Source organism: Sciurus vulgaris (assembly GCF_902686455.1).
Source record: "Sciurus vulgaris genome assembly, chromosome: 3".
Taxonomy (NCBI): Eukaryota; Metazoa; Chordata; class Mammalia; order Rodentia; family Sciuridae; genus Sciurus; species Sciurus vulgaris.
Window position 1 is genome coordinate 23,442,934 of NC_136463.1, and position 17,398 is coordinate 23,460,331.

The following is a 17,398-nucleotide window of genomic DNA, read 5'->3' on the forward strand; positions in this document are numbered from 1 at the left end:
GGAGGTAAACACTAAGCAAATATACAAAGAAACATATATGAGGAGTTTCTGGAATTGTAGCTGATGGGACTGGCCAATAAGATGAGTGAGGACAAGGAAAAAATAGGCATCAAGGGTGGTGCTAGAATGTTGCCTTGAAAACCTGGGTGGAGGAGAGGATTTTGATTTTTAATCTAAGTATTATTGAAAACAGGTGACAGTCTGAATTTAGGGTAACAATCTGAATTGCTTTGAGCTATAACATAACTATGATAAAATGTAGATTTTACATGAACAAACCAATGAACCCAATGAGTACACACTGTATAATGCTCATGGTGTGTTCATAACGTTCACAATATAGAACATTTCTATCACACCAGAGGGCTTCTTCAGGTCCCTGCCCAGTTGATCCTCCCACCCCATTGAGTAACCACTATTTTTACTCCTTATGAAAAGATTACTTCAACTTCTCTTAATGGGACTCAGGGTTGGAGATGTAAGTGGTAGAGTGCTTGCCTAATACATGTGAGGCACATGCATGCACACACACATACATCCACAAAGCATCTGGCTGCCCTGTGGAGTCCTGACTGGTAGCAGATTGGGTGGGCTAGAGAGATGAAGCTGAGACAAGGCAGGAGGCTGGTAGTCATCCAGGTGAAGGTGGAATGGACTGGGGTGGTCACAGGGCAGTCGCAGAGAAGTGGATCAGTCAGGCTATGTCCTGGAACTGTAGCTGATGGGACTGGCCAATAAGATGAGTGAGGATGGGGGGAAAAAATAGGCATCAAGGGTGGTCCTAGAATGTTGCCTTGAAAACCTGGGTGGAGGAGAGGATCATTTTCTGAGATGAAGAAGATTGAAGAGATGAGATAAGGGCTACTGTGCATCTGTGTGAGCGTGTATTTACTGGAGCTTAGGCTATCTCCCGAGACTAACAGTAGGCTCTATGTGCCTTGGCAGAACTCATAACTCATAACCATTGACTGAACGAATAATGCTTGCTACTTGCAATTGATAGGCCTGGGTTGGGGTACCAGTTCTGTCCCATCTTTCATCCTGTAACTTGGATCTTCTTCTGGGGCTGCTCAGTCTCCATCTTCTACCTTACTGAGTTAGAACTAAACCTCACATATGTATGCTGTGTAAGAACATGTAAGAAGAAAAACATCCACTATTCCAAGTTCTAGGCACTGGTAACAGATCCTGTGAGGCTGGCTCCTTTTCCTCTAACCCACATTTTCCAAGACACTCCAGACAGTCCTGCTGAGGGGCCTTGAGCCCTGAGAGGCCATTCCCTCTCCCGTCCCTCAGCCGTTCCCCAGACTCAGAGAAACGGAATGGAGAACAGCAGGCGGTTGATTCATAGACTTTATCGGCTTTCTCTCCACCCAGCAAATTCTGCAATGACAACTGAGCCTGTACAATACACACACTTCACTCTGTTAAAGCTGTGGGATGTGGGGTGTGGGCTGAGGAGCCCGTGGGAAGCAGCTGGGCAGCATCAAGGTGAGAGGCAAGCAGCAACCAAGACTGGGCCAGGGGGTTACTGTGTTCAAGGAGGGGTGGGAGCTGGAGTGAGAAGGCTGCTGAGAGGGGTCAGGAGGAAGGGTGGAAAGTCCAGGGGCTGCAGGGATAGAGGCAGGCATCAGCAGTTGTGGGGAGCAGGGGGGCCATGGTCACCGTAAGGGCTGCAGCGGGTGGGTGGGGCATGGTGCCTATGTATGTCCATAGATAGTTTTTGCAACAGGAACCAGACTGCTGTATAAAAGGGACTGTACAACATAACCTATGATACAATGTTTACATATTATACAAGGCTCTTTCCCTCTTTGAGTTTTAAAAAATAAATTTACAATTCCAGAGCTTTGGGTAAAAAATATATACACCCTAGAGCAGGAGCAGCAGCCACTTTTGCTGCTGCTACTGCCACCACTGCCTCTTCAAAAGGGAAAGAGGTGGTGTCAGGAAGGCGGGTGAGGCTGTGCCAGGAAACCTCACCCAGTAGCTGCCAGGAGCTCCTTCACCCCGCAGCCCTGGAGCCCTGCGATGGGAGAGGGAGGGGAGACAGAGGTAATAAAGGCCTTGTCAGAATCCAGTTTCACCTCCACAGTCTCTGCCTTCTCCCCCCACTTTCAGGGGCCTGCCGGCCCTAAGTACAGGGATCCACTCCACCCAGTTCTACAGGGAGGACCAAGGGGAGTCAAGACAGGGAGAAAGGGACAGAGACTGTGTTGTTGGGGTCAGATACAAGAGCCAGAAGTGGGATGACAATTCCCTTCCTTAGCAAAGAGATACCCCAAAGAGCAGGAGCATGGGAGGCAGGCACCCCTAACTCCTGAGATTGCTATGCCCCACTGCAAGGCAGAAGAAGGGTCCTATAGGCAGCTTAGGCCTGTGTTTCCCTGAGCATCTTTACCTTCTCATCAGAGCCCACCTAGGGATCTTGGGGAGGCAGGGTGGGGGACTCACAGGGCTGATGGGTAACACTCCCACCTGCTGCTGCTCCTTGCCCCGGGGAGCAGCTCGGTTCACAAGCCTGGGCATGCAGGGCAGCAGGGGGCGCTGAGCAGGGAGTGGGGGGCAGGTACCCCACACTGTCCCAAGGGCAGATCAGACAAGGGTAGCACCAAACAGAGGGAACACCCCCCAACACACAACAACCCTTCCTCCATTACCAGATGCACTCCTGCTCCCTGAGAGGGGAAACACACACACACACACACACACACACACACACACACACACACACACGGAGGGTAATAGTCCCAGGGGTACATCCAGGGCTCCCAACCCTGACCAAGAGGAAGCCAGACAGGCAGTGGGAAAGAAAGCTGCCAGTGCGTCCCACAATGCCTGTCTTGTGAGTTGCTGCTTGGGAAGAGGAGGCTGGAAATTCCATCTCTGGAACAGACCTCACTGGGAGGTGACAGAGGAAAGAGCTCTCTATCCCCTTTTCCTGGAAAAGGCAGGAATAATAAGCAAAATAATAAGCAACTCAATGAGACCCTGTCTCTAAATAAAATACAAAACAAGGCTGGGGATGTGGCTCAGTGGCTGAATGCCCCTGAGTTCAATTCCCTGTACCAAAAAAAAAAGGACAGGAACAAACCTAATGTGTTTGGGGCATGAAAGAGCAACAGTAAGGGGATTTCAGTAGGATGAATAGGCTTATGAGCTTATGAGTCCAGGTAAGTCCATCCAACTCTTTCCCACGGAGCAGGAAGTTGCTCCAGGGGAAATATATTCCATGTGAGTTTGTTGGGACATCATGCAAAGTGCTTGAGTGCCAGGTGCCAAGGACCCTGGTGGGGGCAGCCCAGCCCCTCCATTTTCACTATTTTCACTGACTATTAGCCTCCAGCTTGTAGGAGAGCTCGAAGAGGAGGTTCTGGTTGTCGATGACCTGGAACTGGCGCACGTAGGCCTTTGTCTGCAGGTGGTGAGGGGAGGCCTCCATGTCCAGGCCTGGGGGACAGGGAAGGAGAAGCAGTCAGGTTCCCAGCCTCCCTGCTTCCTCTCCATGCACCAGGCAGAGCATAAGGATCAGGATGGGTGCTTGGCAGGAGGCACGAGGAGAGAATGGAGAACTGACTCACGTAAGTAAATACGTGTTTAAGGAGAAAGGTCCCCTGAACCTTCCCACTCAGCCAGAACTCCACCCAAAACACTCTTAGAGTCCCAGGTACTAGATACTCACAGAGAGGCCGGCTCCGGTATTTTCGGATTGTCCTCACTTTCTCAGCCACTGAATGCTGGGAGATGACAAGAAATAAGCCCTGAAAAGGGCACAGAAAGATGCTCCCCCCTGACAGCCCCCCCCCACCTCCATTCTCCAACTCTGTTGATTTTATTCCCTCGAGTTCCCAGTTCTGAAGGACCAAAGGAAAGGGTGTAGGTGGGTGCCAGGTGGGTTGGCTGGTAGAGTTGCCCCCAAGCGGCCTGTCAGTTTTGCCACCCATGGGTGGGTTGCCACAGTGATACCACCGGGAGACAGTCGAAAGTCTGTTAGGCAAGCTGGGCACCATGGAGGAAGACTTCTATTTTAGGAAGGGGACAGGAGAGAGGGGGAGGACAAAGCCCCTCACTCATAGAACAGAGGGTTGGCAGAGCCACTCACCAGCTTCTCGATGTTCACCAAACCATCTATGAGGGTCTTACTCCCCTCGTGTAGGAATGTCAGATCTAGGGGAAGAGGAGAGTCAAATGTGAGGCGAAGAGAGGAGAGGAGGTCCAAATGGCCATAGCATGTAGGACCCTCTCCCTCCCCTAGAACTCATTCAGTCTCTCCTCTGTAGGACACACAGAGCTGAGAGTCAGAACTGGGGCATGGGAAAAGGAAACGTGGATAGGAGAACCACAGTGTGGCAGAGACTCTCTCACCTTTGAGGATCAGAGGCACAAAGGGAATCACAGGGGGCTTCATTTTGGAGATCACTTCTCGATAGCTTTTATGGTTTCTGCAAGGATCCTAGCAGTCCATAGAAGAGGGATCAGAGACAGATGGGCTTAGTGTACCCCAAAGATGTCTCCCACTCTCTCCCTCATCTCCCTGCCCAATCAGCTAAAGGGGTGTGTGGGTGTCTGGCTGGGAGTGTGACAGGGAGGGGCTGATTGCTCTCCCCTCTCCTCCAGGAAAAACAGGGTAGCAAGGCTTCGCTTCCACCCTTCCCCTTCCTGCATGGTGAGAAGTGGGGCCGTGTCCCAGGTACTAAAAATCGTGAAAAGGAAGCTTAAGGAAGAGGGTTCATGGGAACAGGAATGAAAGTCCAAGGGCAGTTGAAAGAGCCAAACAAACTCACGGTCAAGTTCTCAAATTTTCGGAACAAGTTCTTGAATTTCCCTGGCAGCTTCTGCAGTGTTTGAAGGAAGGAGAAGAGATGTTAGAATGGAGCACCCCGGATTTCACAGGAACATCTGACTATTTCCCAGCATTAGAGGGGGGAGGGGCTAGCACATCTTGCTCAGCGCTGGGAAGTCAGTGAGTCAGGAAGTTAAGTTCACCCTTGGAAAAGTCTGGGAGTTGAAAGAACCCAGCGGGCTGAATTATTCTGGGGAAAGTGAGACTTCTACTTATGCAGGTGCTATGACAAGGTGCCCACCTGACTGTTGGCTGAAACTCAACCCCACTTTTAAGGTCAATTCCACCCAGTCTGGGAATTTGGCTTTATACTAATTTGCACCGAGACATGACACAAGCTGTATGCCCTCGGGTTGTAGTTGCCAGAAGAGGGCGCCTGCTTCCAACCAGCACAAAGACTATCAGTAATCCCAGGAGACAGAACTAGGGTGAGCCCAGGATGCCAAGATCCCTGAGGTAGGATGGCTGGGCCAGCTCGGCGGCAAGAGAAGGAAGGGAGGGGATTCCTCACCTCCCAGGTGAGCCGCAGGCGGCTGACGGCGGCGTTGTCCAGCCCCATGACCACAGCGTAGAAGGACAGCAGGTCCTGGTTCTGCTTGCAGCTGAGGAGTGCGGGGCAGGGTTAGGAGGCACCCAGCAGCTTGCGGCTGCGGGGCTTCTGCGTGCCCCTCTCCCTGCCGCGGCTTGGCCACACTCACATGGCTGCGATTTTGATGAACTTCTTGAGCAGCTGCGCCCGCTTGCCTGGGGCCTCGCAAAGCAGCACCTCGGTGGCCACCCAGTGCGTGACCTCGCTGCAGCGCTGCAGCAGCAGCTCCAGGTTGGCGGTCTCCCGGCGACCACGTTCCCCATGGAACACGTAGTCCACAAACTCCAGCTACACCCACGGTTCCAGAGGGGCCACCAAGGTGTCAGGGCATGGGTGGGAAGATGGCAGTGCAGGGCGGGAGGAGCGGGAGATGGGAGGAGGCAGGAGCCCGAGCACGAGGTGGGGGCGGGGGGCGGGGATAGGGACAGGACAAGAAGCGAGAGAACCAAGGTTAATAGGATCTCACCATGTATTGAGCACTGACTAGGTGCCAGGCAATTGCTAAGGGCTGACTTCTCCTCAAGACAACCACCCAAGAGACATTATTGTCGCTTACCTTTTTAAAAAAATGCTTTAACAGTGAATATTTAAAATTACCGAGACAGGTTCTGGGTAAGCTGTGTTTGGCCCTAAATCACTCCAGTATGGAGTGTCTCTCTGCCATTTTTTTAGATGGGAGGACAAAAGCTTGAGGAGGTCATGGCTGTGCATTGCCCAAGGGCATGCTTAGGAGGGTCTGCTACAAAAACTGACTCCCATTGGCTCATTTCTCCCTCCTGCCCCATGCCCAGCACCAGCCTCAGTCCCCACCTCATGCACACATCGGAATAGCTCCCAATGGAAGGCAGTAAGGTGGTTGGCAACATCCTCTGGCTCCACTCGGTGTATCTCTGTGTCTCCAGGGGAGACCTGGATCTCTTCGGGGAGGGGCACCTGGTGGCAGGCAAGGACAGAGGGGCTGGGCTCCTGGTGGCAGGGTGAAGGACTGCTCACAGTGCCTCCTTAGCCCTTGCTCCCAGTCAAAGCCTTGTCTTACCAGGGCCTCATAACTGTCCCGAGTACAGGCAAACAGGTGGCTGTTGATGCCCAGTGTGGTGAAAACACAGTCTTCAGTAGGCTGGAGAAGGACCTTCTCTGCAGGAGAGCAGGCTGCTTACCCTCAGCCCAGCCCCCTTATTCCCTCCCACACCCTGGGCTCTGTCTCCTTTCCCATCCAGAATGCCTAACCCTGCACTGACCCATTCTAGACCAGTGGGATTCATGCTATCACCAGTTTATGCCATATTTATCTGAAAATTGTCAAACAATTATTTTTTTTAACCCCCAACATTCTTTCACAGCTTTTTTCTCATTCTTTTGTCCCCATGACATTGGAAAGGTAGGATTTTTTTTTTTTTTTTCTTAGTGGAAAATAAGACTATGTCTACACTGCAGACCTTCTGCCTTCCCACAGGGATTGGAGGCCACCCTGCATCTTTTTGTGCTGTTGTTTTTGTGGTACAGGGGATTGAACCCAGGGCCTAGCACATGATAGGCAAGTGCTCTACCACCAAGCTACATACCAGCCATTTTTATTTTTTATTTTGAGACAGGGTCTAACTAAGTTGCCTAGGCTGGCCTTGACTTTGTGATCCTCTGCCTCAGTCTCTTAGCTAGGATTATGTGCCACCATGCCCTACCATCCTGTCTTTACCCTGATAAAAGGACCAGAACCCAATCCTCAGATGAGGGAGAGGCAGCAATAAGATCAGAATCAAAGGGTACTGGGCTATTGCTTCCCTGGAGGTCTCTCTCATTCAGCCAAATGCAGGTTCTGATCCAGCAAGTCTTGGGTAGGGTCTGAGATTTTTGAATGCTCCCAGGAGATACACATGAGGCTTGTCCCAGGATCATACTTGGAGTAGCAAGGGCCTAGAATTCAGTCTTTGTCTCTGCCCTAGAGCACTGACCCTTACCTCCCGAGGAGGCCACAGCTACCAGGATGAGGGAATCCTCACGTCCAGCGGGCTCCTCTGAATACTGCAGCTTCTCTGTCACAGAGCCCAGAATGTCCTGCACAGATGCTGAGAGACGGCTACGTATGGTCACATAAGAGTGGTCAGGCATGTAGACCCGGCAGAAGACTGCACAGAGACAGGAAAGCAGCTTTTCAACAGAGGTAGAGTGTCAGCCCCTCCAGGTTACTTCTGTTCCATACCAGAGGCTGGACTCTGGAGGTAAGTGTAAGAGGGTACTTCAACTACACACGGAGACTCCAGTGAGGGTACCCAAGACCCAGACACACCACAAGTCCCCCTGAGTCACTTGGGAAGCCTTGTCCCTTCTAATTATGACACTCACTCTCATCTGAGCCCCGGAAAGCCACTCGGGTCTGGAGACAGGAATCTATCCGGCGGAAGTGGCGGAAGAGTGGCTTCACCTGCTTGCTGGGTGGCTGGCTCTCCTCTGGAATCCTGGTACAGACACAGCTGGGCATCAGCAAGCCCTGCTGGGCATATGGAGCACCAAGCAGGCAACCTTAAGCAAGGATATTAAAACTGGGCCAAGGACGCACCAGCTCATTTCAGAAGGTGGTTAAGGAGATCAGAAGAGAAGACAACGACCAGCATGAGACAACTACCAAGTGACCCAAATCAAATGCCACTTTTTCCGTGGGTTCTTCTCTAATCCACCCACCTACCAGGAAAAGTCACTTGCTTGCTCAACTGCTGTAAACATTGGGAAATATTGCTTATGTTCATGTCTTCTCTTCTATGAAATTGAGAGATTTTGAGAACTTGGATTTGTTCTTACTGAATTTTTGTTTTCATTCTTGCAGGCCTAGCACACTGATTGGCACATGATAGGTAGTAGGCCATTAGATGTTTCCTGAATTTTGCCGACAAAGACTTCACAGTCTGGGAGGGAGACAGATGTGCACACAGCTACTTCTAACACCAGGCAGGAGGTATTGGTGATGTGACAAAGGCACAGGACAGTGATGATGGTATGGGGGAGAAAGAAAGCTATTCCTAAAACGAGGATCTGGGACATTTTCATGGAGAAGGTGGCATTTGACCTGGGCCTTGAAGGACAACAAGAAGAGAAACAGATGGGAGGAGGGCATTCTGGGTGTATGATGTAACCAACAACAGGAATCTGGGAAAGCACAGGAATTGAGAGAATGGGGGGCTGAGGAGGGAGTGTCAAAGGTCAAATATGGGAGATGAGGTGGGAATGATCAACAGAAGACAGAAAGGGAAGGGTGTTGAATGCTGTCCTGGGATATTTAGATTTGTCTTGGAGACAGTGAGGGAGAGTGGATGCTTTTGGAACAGGAGTCCTGATGGTATCATTTATGCAAGTTTGAAAGATCTCTCTGGCGTCAACGTAAAGAGAGGGAGAACGATGCAAGGCCACGAGCTAAAGCCCTGAGTAGGAGGCTGTGGCAGTAATCCAGGTGAGAGATAATGAGGCCTACACAAGGGCTGTAGTGGTGGGAATGGAGAGGAGAAAACTGAAAGGGCAGAAGGGATGAATGGATGCAGTGGTGTCCGGAAGCCTGCCCACGAGTTCAATTTTGGGGGATTTGGCCAACTTTTTTTTTTTTTTTTTTTTTTTTTTAATATTTTTTAGATGTTGATAGACCTTTATTTTATTCATTTATTTTTTATATGGTGCTGAGGATAAAACCCAGTGCCTCACACTTGCTAGGCAAGTGCTCTACCACTGAGCCACGACCGCAGCCCCGCAACTGACTTTTAATATGGACATTAAAATATGCATGTATTTGCATTTCATAAACATGATCAAATAAATTATTACATAAAAGGAAGTATCCTAATTGTTTTAGTACAGTTTATTATTATCTGTGTTCTTGAGATTTTTACATCTAGTGTATCAGCACTGTGGAAATGCTATATAACAGCCAGCTACCACACACATCTCTTCCCTATTCCACATTCAATGACATCATGTCAGTAGCTTCAAATCAAATACCATGACAGAATTTATGCCATGGGAATCTGCAAAAGCTACGAGTCAAGGCTCTTTCTCCTGAAGCATTAGTTGTTAAATATTAACTAGTTCACCACTGGACTAACAGACAAATGGATGGGAAAATGGACAATAAAAATGACTGGACAGAGTGCTGTGTGCTACCCTCCAGTAAGAGAAAGAGGCTGAAATAAAACCATAAGGCTGGGTGCACTGGTGCACACCTGTAATCCCACCAACTCGGGAAGATGCGGCAAGTTTACAGCCAGCCTCAGTAACTTAGCAAGGCCCTATGCAACTTAGCAAGACTCTGTCTGAAAATAAAACATAAAAAGGGCTGTGGATGTGATTCAGTGGTTAAGTATCCTTGGGTTCAATCCCTGGTACCAAAAAACAAAAACAAAAACACACAACACTATATTAAAGCCAAAAGGCTAGAGGTAGCCCCTGTAATAGAGAAATACAGAGGACCTCTTTCCTGTCCCGTTAAGCAACCCATTCCCCCTCACTTTAGCTCCACTGTCTCCACAAGCTGGTGCAGCCTCAGTGTGTCCTCTCGGAGGTCTTGGTAAAGGGATTCATCCTTCATAATCAGCAGGTACAGATCCTGAGGAAAGGAGGACAGAGAAGGTAAGGGCAGGGGTTTCATCCCAGGGACCACTTTCTACAACGGCTCGGGCAGGGACTCCATGCCTTTGAGCATAGAAGAACCACATAATCCAAGGACCACTGACATCTTTTGCTTCTAGGTACCCAGGTTGAGGAGTATAGCTCCTTCAAAGGGGCCTCCTTCCAGAGTTAATAGCTTGCTCACCCACCTTTTCTTCCCCAGGCCCACCTTGATGATGTGGCCGGCCCCCTCTTCCTCCTGCAGCAGCCCCTGATAGGTGTCCAAGAAATGGAGTAGCATAGCCAGACAGGCCTGCTTCCGGCCCAGCCCCTCAGGGCCCTCCAGGACCCCTGCCTGAACAAAGCTGACCCCTAAGTCAAGAAAAAGCCATGAACAGACAACCTGAGGAAATTGGGAAGGGAGGCAATGGCTGGCTAAATTGCCCCCAAATAGGTTTGGGGCCAGGGAGAAAGGATTCTGGGGGCACCAGAGCCAAGACCTTCTGTGCCAGCCCAGGGTTTTTGCTTAGAGTAGGTAGTGATGGTGTCCACCTGACCACTTCCAGCTCCTGTATGTTAGCTTTTCACTTGAGAATACTTTGCCAAGACCCATCCATTCTCTGGTCAGCCCAGGGCCCTGGAGCTTAGTTGCACCCACAAACCTGAATTTATCGCTCTGTGAGGCCTGATGTTTCTAGAGAATCTAAGACATTCTACTCAGTGACCTGACATTTAGAATTAGGTTCTAAAATATCTCAGTGAGAGGCTGTATTCTTACATGAGACTCAACTAACAGGCTGGCCAGCGGCTCATCTGTACTGGCCAGGTCTCCTACTAAAAGTACAGCCAAGACCTGATGTTGACAACAGACCCTGTAATAATACACTGGATAACCAAATGTTTAGAGGAATAATTTAGTGGGAAGAGAGGCATCCTTAATATAATAATAACACAGGTCTTTGCAGTCACCAAAGAACTCTCACATCTATCAGATTGATCTTCACAGCAGGCCATAGCTAGGGAGGCCAGGTGTTATTTACCTCCATTTTACAGAAGAAACTGAAGTCCCAGGAGGTGAGGTGATCTGCCTAAAGTGACACACTGGTGAACTGAAAAGTTGGGTGTATTTTCTAGAGGAGAGCTTGGGCTCTGATGTCACATGTGGGTTAGAGGGAATGGGCTCCCCTCCTGGTCTCCCTTTTACAAATTCCACAAAAGGATATTACTGGTGTAGTTCCTGTAGAAATTTCTCCGTTGGGAGGAAGAGGGAGTGGGTGAGGACGATGTCATCAAGCAAGATATCTGTAGAGATCAATGGGTGCCACGGATGTCAGAAGGGCACTTTCAGGACCAGATTGGAAATCCTGCACCCCTTCTCTGGCCTCCCGAGGGCAAGTTCTCTTTAGGCAGGCTAGAGCCCAGGCCACCTGCCCTGTCATGCTCTGCACACGTGCACACACATGTGTGAAGATTCTGGGCAGCTGCTGCGGGGGTGGGGCTGGCAGCTGCCAAGGCAGCTGGAGGGAAGGAGGTGTGCCTTTGACGGCAATGCATACTTCTCTTTGGTATATGTGGAAAGTTGGTCAGATAGCACACCAAGCCTGAGATCTGCCTGAAAAATGAAGTAGCCCACAGAAGGGTCTCTGGATAAAAAGAACTTCCAAACACAGAGGTTAGGGTCAGTGGCATGTGTGTGTATCCTTCCTCCCCTCCCCTCACAGCTTTGAGTTCTTCCCAGCCAGGTGGGAACCAGACCCATTAAAATGGAGAGGGAGGGACTGCCATCTCTTTGATCTCAGAACCTTTAAGTAGGAAGCTGTGTACTCTAGATGCCCAGAGATGGAAGAGTTAATGATGGAAGGGTGGAGGGGAAGGGCTCCTCTCACCACCCTTTTCCCTTCCACACCCCTGTCTGGGCCTGGCTCAGCCAGTCAGCCAGGTACAAGGTCGCCCTGACTCGCAGCCAGCCCTGGGGTGGGGCAAAGCCTCCTGGCACACACAGACAGGCAGGGCACAGGGAGGGAGTCAGGAGTCTTCACCAGGACAGGTTAGGGCCAGGTCCTCAGGCACTGCTCCAGGACAAAACTAAGGCTTCTGACAGACCTTGGCTCACCATTTTGGGCCACCAATTCTAGCCATGAAGATGAAGAAGAACCAACACAAAATCATCTATTTCATTTCACAAATGAGAAACTGAGGCCCAGTGCTGGAAGGGACTGGCCTGGAGCAGGAAGAACCCCAACTCCTGCATCTTTGCTCTTTTCTCAATAGGTTGGAAGAAGGGCAAAGTGTCAGGGTAGAACCTAGTGGTCAGATGGGCCTGCCCAGATGTTCAAGAGGCTCTGACTAGGTGTGGAGGACCTTCTGTAAGTCCTTTCCTCCTACACGCCCTGGGAGGAAACCAAAATGTCTTGAGAACATGGGTTATATTGGAAATATCAGGGTGGTGGGTTAAGCTGATTCTCAATTCACCCTGGGACTGGTTTGGGCTTTCCCAAACCAATTACTCTGGGGATTCAGCCTGTCAGGCCAGATAAATGGGTAACAATCAATTCAGAAGCCTTACCCCAGGGGAGATAGCAGAATTTTGTAGCACCAGCCCCCTGTGGAAGGGCAAAGACAGTTTCTCCCTTTTCCTCTTTACTGAGCTATACTGTTGTATTCTGAAAGTAAGTCAGAGATTCCCCCATCCCTGAACCCCAGCTTCAGGGACAGTGACTAGGATTAAGCAGTTCTCTTTATCTCACAGGAAAGCAAAGACAGCAAAAGAGGAGCATGGGGCAGAGTGGGGGAGATGGTGATATGGGGGCTACAGTTTGGCATCTGTCTCTTCCAAAGCAGGCTCTAGTCCAATGCACAGCCTCCCCAGGGAATGTGTCATAGAGACACAGGGTGTGTGGTGTAGGCGGGAAGTTATGGTTAGGAGAGCTGTGTGTGTCTGATATTTTTCTAATTAAATCCAAAAGGTGTCAGCTCCCCAGGGCAACTACAGTCTGAGCCAAAGGAGAGGACCCAGACCTTGAGAAAAATCTAGGGGAGGTGTCCCACTCCACACACTTAGGTTGGAGTTCCTTGCAGAGGGCTAAGAGCAAAGTGTAAACCCCCACCTATCTTTAGGGTCTCAACTTGAGCTTACAAACCTCAGACCCTCCTATGCTTAATGCAATGCCTAGAATTGGACTTAAGATCCTGAGGTCTTCTACCTCAACATTAACCAGTAATTTGGGATTTGGTTTTCTTACAGGCCCCTTAGTAGGGTTCTGATGGGGAGGGGTGAAATAGCATCATCATTTAGGGAATAAGCCTCTGAGGGTGTGGTTATTATTTTTTAAAGCAGCCAAGAGCAAAGGCCTGCCACCGGAAGGGTGAGAGCTAGAAAGGCCCAAACCCCCCTGGATGCTGCAGGGCCCTGATGCCTGCCCTGAGGCCCCTTCCTTCACAAACATCTTCTGAGTCCAACCCCAAATAGAAAGCTAGCCCCTACCAAGTTGCTAAGGAAGAGGCCAGCCTTTGCCTGAGCCCCAAAGGCAGCTTGGGCCCTGTCCTCGCTGATTTACCAAGTGGACTAGCCTGTGCTCTGGGGCTTCTACACAGTCAGGGACTCCTGTCAGGTTTTTCAGGCCTTGGGCTGGTCTGGAGGGTGGCACAGGTTGAGTTCAAAGGCTTCCATTTTAGTATTTCAGATCCCTATTTAGGGGCACGGGAGGAGGTAGTCAACACCAGGGACCCATGGGAGAATGTGGCTAAAATGTCCAGAGGAGAGGAAGGGTAGCTGAAAGAGAGGAGGCTCAGCTTCTTCCCTGGTGGGTGAGGATGCTACAGGGATGAAGGTGGGCACTGCCGCTCCTCTTCTGCTTGAGAAAGGGTCTGTGGCTTAGCTCAGTCCCTACCTGGTTTAGAGGGAGCCCTCAATCCACACCCAGGCTCAGGGGGTCATTCCCACTCTCCAAGGGCAAGAAGAGGAACCGGGGCACCCCCCGCCCGCTCTGGGATGGACGAGCCTGTGGACTTCTTACCTGAGGCGCCGCTGTCCCTGGTGGCCCCTCCAGCCAGCCGTTCCAGAACCCGGTTCAGAAGATGCTCCGGCAGCTCCGGAGCGCCCAGCGGGGCCCAGGGCGGTGAAGTGAGGGGCTCGCCTGGGGACAGCTCATCTGAGGAGTATGAGGAAGGGGAGCGCAAGGGCCCCCCGCCCCCGAGCGACCCTGGCCCTGGCACCTCCTCTAGCTGCAGCCAACAAGGACCCCCACTAATCGGCTCCTCCGCGACCCCCGCGGGATCTCCCCCTTCTTCCTCAGGGGGCGGCTCCAGCCCAGGCTCGGCGGGGGGCTCCCGGAGGAAAGCTGGGAGCAGCAGGCGAGACACGCTCTGACGCCGCTGCAGCGGCCGCGGTCCCCCGGCTGGACCGCCGCCCCCGCCAGGTCCCCCACCCCCTCCAGACCCGCCGCAGCTCCCCGGACCCCCGCCGGGACCTCCCGCCACCGTCCGTCCCGCCAGCTGCGACGTCTGCTTCTTCAAAAATTTCTCCAGCGGCTTCATGCCCCCCCCCGCCCCTCTCCTAGGGGCCGCCGGGGGACCCAGGTGTCCCAGGCGCGGGCGGGGGGGGCGGGGACACGGTGCTCAGAGCCGGAGGAGCAGAGCGGAGGGCCGTGCCAGGCGCCGGACTGGGTACCCGAGGTGGCCGAGTCTTGCTGGCCGAAGTCCAGTGGCCAGTGGCCGGGGGAGGTGCCAGAGGGAAGGAGTGCCCTCTCTCAGCGGCCTCCCATGCCGGCTGCAGCCAAAGGGTGGGCAGGCTACGGGGCCAGTGCCCCGGGCTCCGCGCCTGGGCCGGGCTGCAGTGGCAGAGGCAGCGTGCCCAGCGCAAGGCTGAGAGGACGCGGCGGCGGCTGCGCTCCTCGCCTGGGGGAAGGTGGCAGAACAGAGACCGCGCCTCCTTCTCCAGTCCCCGCCCAGTCCCCGCCCCTCCCATCCCTGGGTCCTTCCCCGCTGGGCCGCGCGAGGCTTGAACTTGGGTGCTGGGGCTGACCGCGAAGGGAACAGGGGATTGGGTTCAGAGCAGACGCAGAAATTAAAGGCAAAAGCGAGGGAGTGATTTAATAACGGAGCATTCCTGGCTCAGGGGATTACTGGGTCTCAGCATCATTTCAAATAGCCAGGCCTGGTCTGTGGCCAGCCTCTGGACTCACCTACCTGTAACCAGGTGAGACCTACAAAGATTGCTGAACCCTGTGCTCCTCTGCCTTATTCAGAGGAATACCTGGCCTTTAACTTCAGTATAAAAGGGGCTGGGAAGGAGGTCTATTGGGTGGACTGGCATTGGCATCGGGGGCGGTGCCCTTCTGCCCTCTCTGGTAGGGCATAGTAGGTGGTACAGGGCTGGCCTGTGAGGCAGGTACTGGCAGGCAAGTAAAAACCAGGCAGAGAGCAGCAGGTTGTGGCAGGTCGAGTTTGGGTGAAAAGAAATAGTAGGCAGAAGGGAGGAGGCCAATAAGGGGACACCTGAGCCCAGCTGGTAGGAGGGCCACAGAAATGGGTGACAAGCCCAACTAGCAACTAACATCATCAAGCACTCAGAGCCCAGAGTGTACATAGTCATAGAATGGGAATAATGTTGTTGTCAGATTACATTCCAAATAATCCTTATTCCTAAGGTTTATGCCAGGAGTCTTCTCTCCCTAAGGGCACACTACCGCCCACTCACCCCCCCCCCCCCGGCCCCCCACCCCCCCCCCCCCCCCCCCCCCCCCCCCCCCCCCCCCCCCCCCCCAGGAGACAGTGTGAGCACATCCAGGTAAGGTTTTCAAGGTCAGGGGAGTGGCACCCTGTTCCAGATGAGTTGAGACTCCTTAGACAATGCTCCACCCATTTACTGTGTACCAGCCAGCAAGGACAGGAATGCTAATAGCTGGGAGTGGTGGTAGAACTGACAGGGTGTGTACTACACCCATGTTGCTGTATGTGCATATCTAGTCCCATGTGTGCTACAGCATGTGTTCACAGAAATAAAGCTTTGCACACCCATCTGGGGATTTGGAAAGGGAACAATAAAAAGAAAGAACCCAATTTTGGCTAAGAAGCTAGGTCTGAGTATCAGTTTCTAGGGCTCCATTTTTTGGACATCCCAGTCTCTCTCAGGTTGAAAGGGGAAACTGGCTGGAGTGTCTTGGAGCTCCCCAGGTAGCATTTTATGATCCAAATAGGAAGAGGAGAGGGCTCCTCTCCCAGCACATGCCACAGTTACCAGATTAAGCCGGTTGCCTTGGTAACCTCCTCTCTGGGCAGGATTTGGGATTGCCGGTTAGGAAGGGCGAATTGGGGAATGTGGAGGGTGTGAGAGCTGTAAATAAAAGGGATTGACTTCTGGAAACTAAAAGGTTGGGGGACAGGACCCCAACCCCCCTCCCCCCAATTACTCAAGGACATCAGGTAATGATTTAAGTTCAGGATCTTGAATCCAGGAGTCAACACCAGGAAGTGGTCCTCCTGGAGCAGTAGTACTTTCCAACCTGACTGCACACTGATATTAAAGGGAACTTTACAGGATGTCCAGGTCACACCCCAGATCAATTAAAAAGATCTAAGGCAGGGCCAAGGCTTATATTTTTGGAAAGCTCCCCAAATGACTGAAATAATCAGGGTTGAAAATCACTGCCCCACAGGTACGACCCAGTCTAAGCGGGCTATAGATGCTGAGAGATGACTCTAGGATTCCAAATCCTTGCAGTTCTGAGTCACCCACAAGGTAGCAGGCCTGTGTGCTGACCAACTGGGGGAGGGTTGGCAGGGCATCTGCAATCTATCTTGGAAAAAATAAAGAGAAAAGTAGGGTGGTATGAATTACAACCGTGAGATGGGGGCCAAAAAGCTTTAATAGAGAGTTTAGCCTCTGGGTTTCTAGAAGGGGATTGAGCAGGCTACCTAAGGCTGATGTCTACACCTTATACTCTACTTCTTTTTGCCCACCAAGAGGCAGGCTGGGAGGGCAGAGAGAACCTGGGGGCTTTGCTGAGCTTGAGTTTCTTCTTGCAGAGCTGGTTACCAGGGCAACAGAGAGCAATGGGATCTAACTGCAGGACTGGGGAAGCAAGAGGCAGGGGTGAGGGGGAAGCATCTCAACATTCTTGTTCCTCCTACCAGTAACCCACCCCCAAGGCTGGTTGGCATTCTTTGCATGACCCCAGGGACAAGGCCTATAGATATGATCATGTGGGGGAGAAAGAAAGCAAAATGACATGGGATGGGGTCAGGAAATTCATGGTTATCTGGCTGTAGCAGCAGCACCAAGAGGTGTGGGGGAACTTCCATCTGTCGTTTTAAGATACATCCATATCCCCAGTGTAAGCCTTTTTGGAACTCAAGGACTGAAGCTGCCAGCTCTACAACAA

General features: G+C 51.8%; 1 protein-coding gene across 1 annotated transcript; it reads right to left on the minus strand.

The window, feature by feature from the left end:
* Positions 1-548: 548 nt before the first annotated feature.
* On the minus strand, positions 549-14,916 carry RAPGEFL1 (Rap guanine nucleotide exchange factor like 1). Its single transcript, XM_079133225.1, has 15 exons — positions 14,033-14,916; positions 11,240-11,318; positions 10,246-10,381; positions 9,917-10,014; positions 7,773-7,885; positions 7,388-7,555; positions 6,469-6,566; positions 6,243-6,365; positions 5,542-5,720; positions 5,355-5,445; positions 4,785-4,835; positions 4,366-4,453; positions 4,103-4,167; positions 3,683-3,737; positions 549-3,450 (listed from the first exon to the last, which is right to left on the minus strand). Exons 1-15 carry the CDS (start codon positions 14,550-14,552, stop codon positions 3,326-3,328), a joined length of 1,989 nt encoding a protein of 662 aa, XP_078989351.1. The 5' UTR covers positions 14,553-14,916; the 3' UTR covers positions 549-3,325.
* Between the last annotated feature and the right edge of the window lie 2,482 nt (positions 14,917-17,398).

Excerpts from the sequence above, each read along its gene's own strand:
- RAPGEFL1 (XM_079133225.1), bottom strand. The coding sequence starts at position 14,552 with ATGAAGCCGCTGGAGAAATTTTTGAAGAAGCAGACGTCGCAGCTGGCG. Across the intron at positions 4,836-5,354 it reads GCCTGCGGCTCACCTGGGAG|AAGCTGCCAGGGAAATTCAA; the intron begins GTGAGGAATCCC and ends CAAACACTGCAG. Across the intron at positions 4,168-4,365 it reads TGTGCCTCTGATCCTCAAAG|ATCTGACATTCCTACACGAG; the intron begins GTGAGAGAGTCT and ends CTCTTCCCCTAG.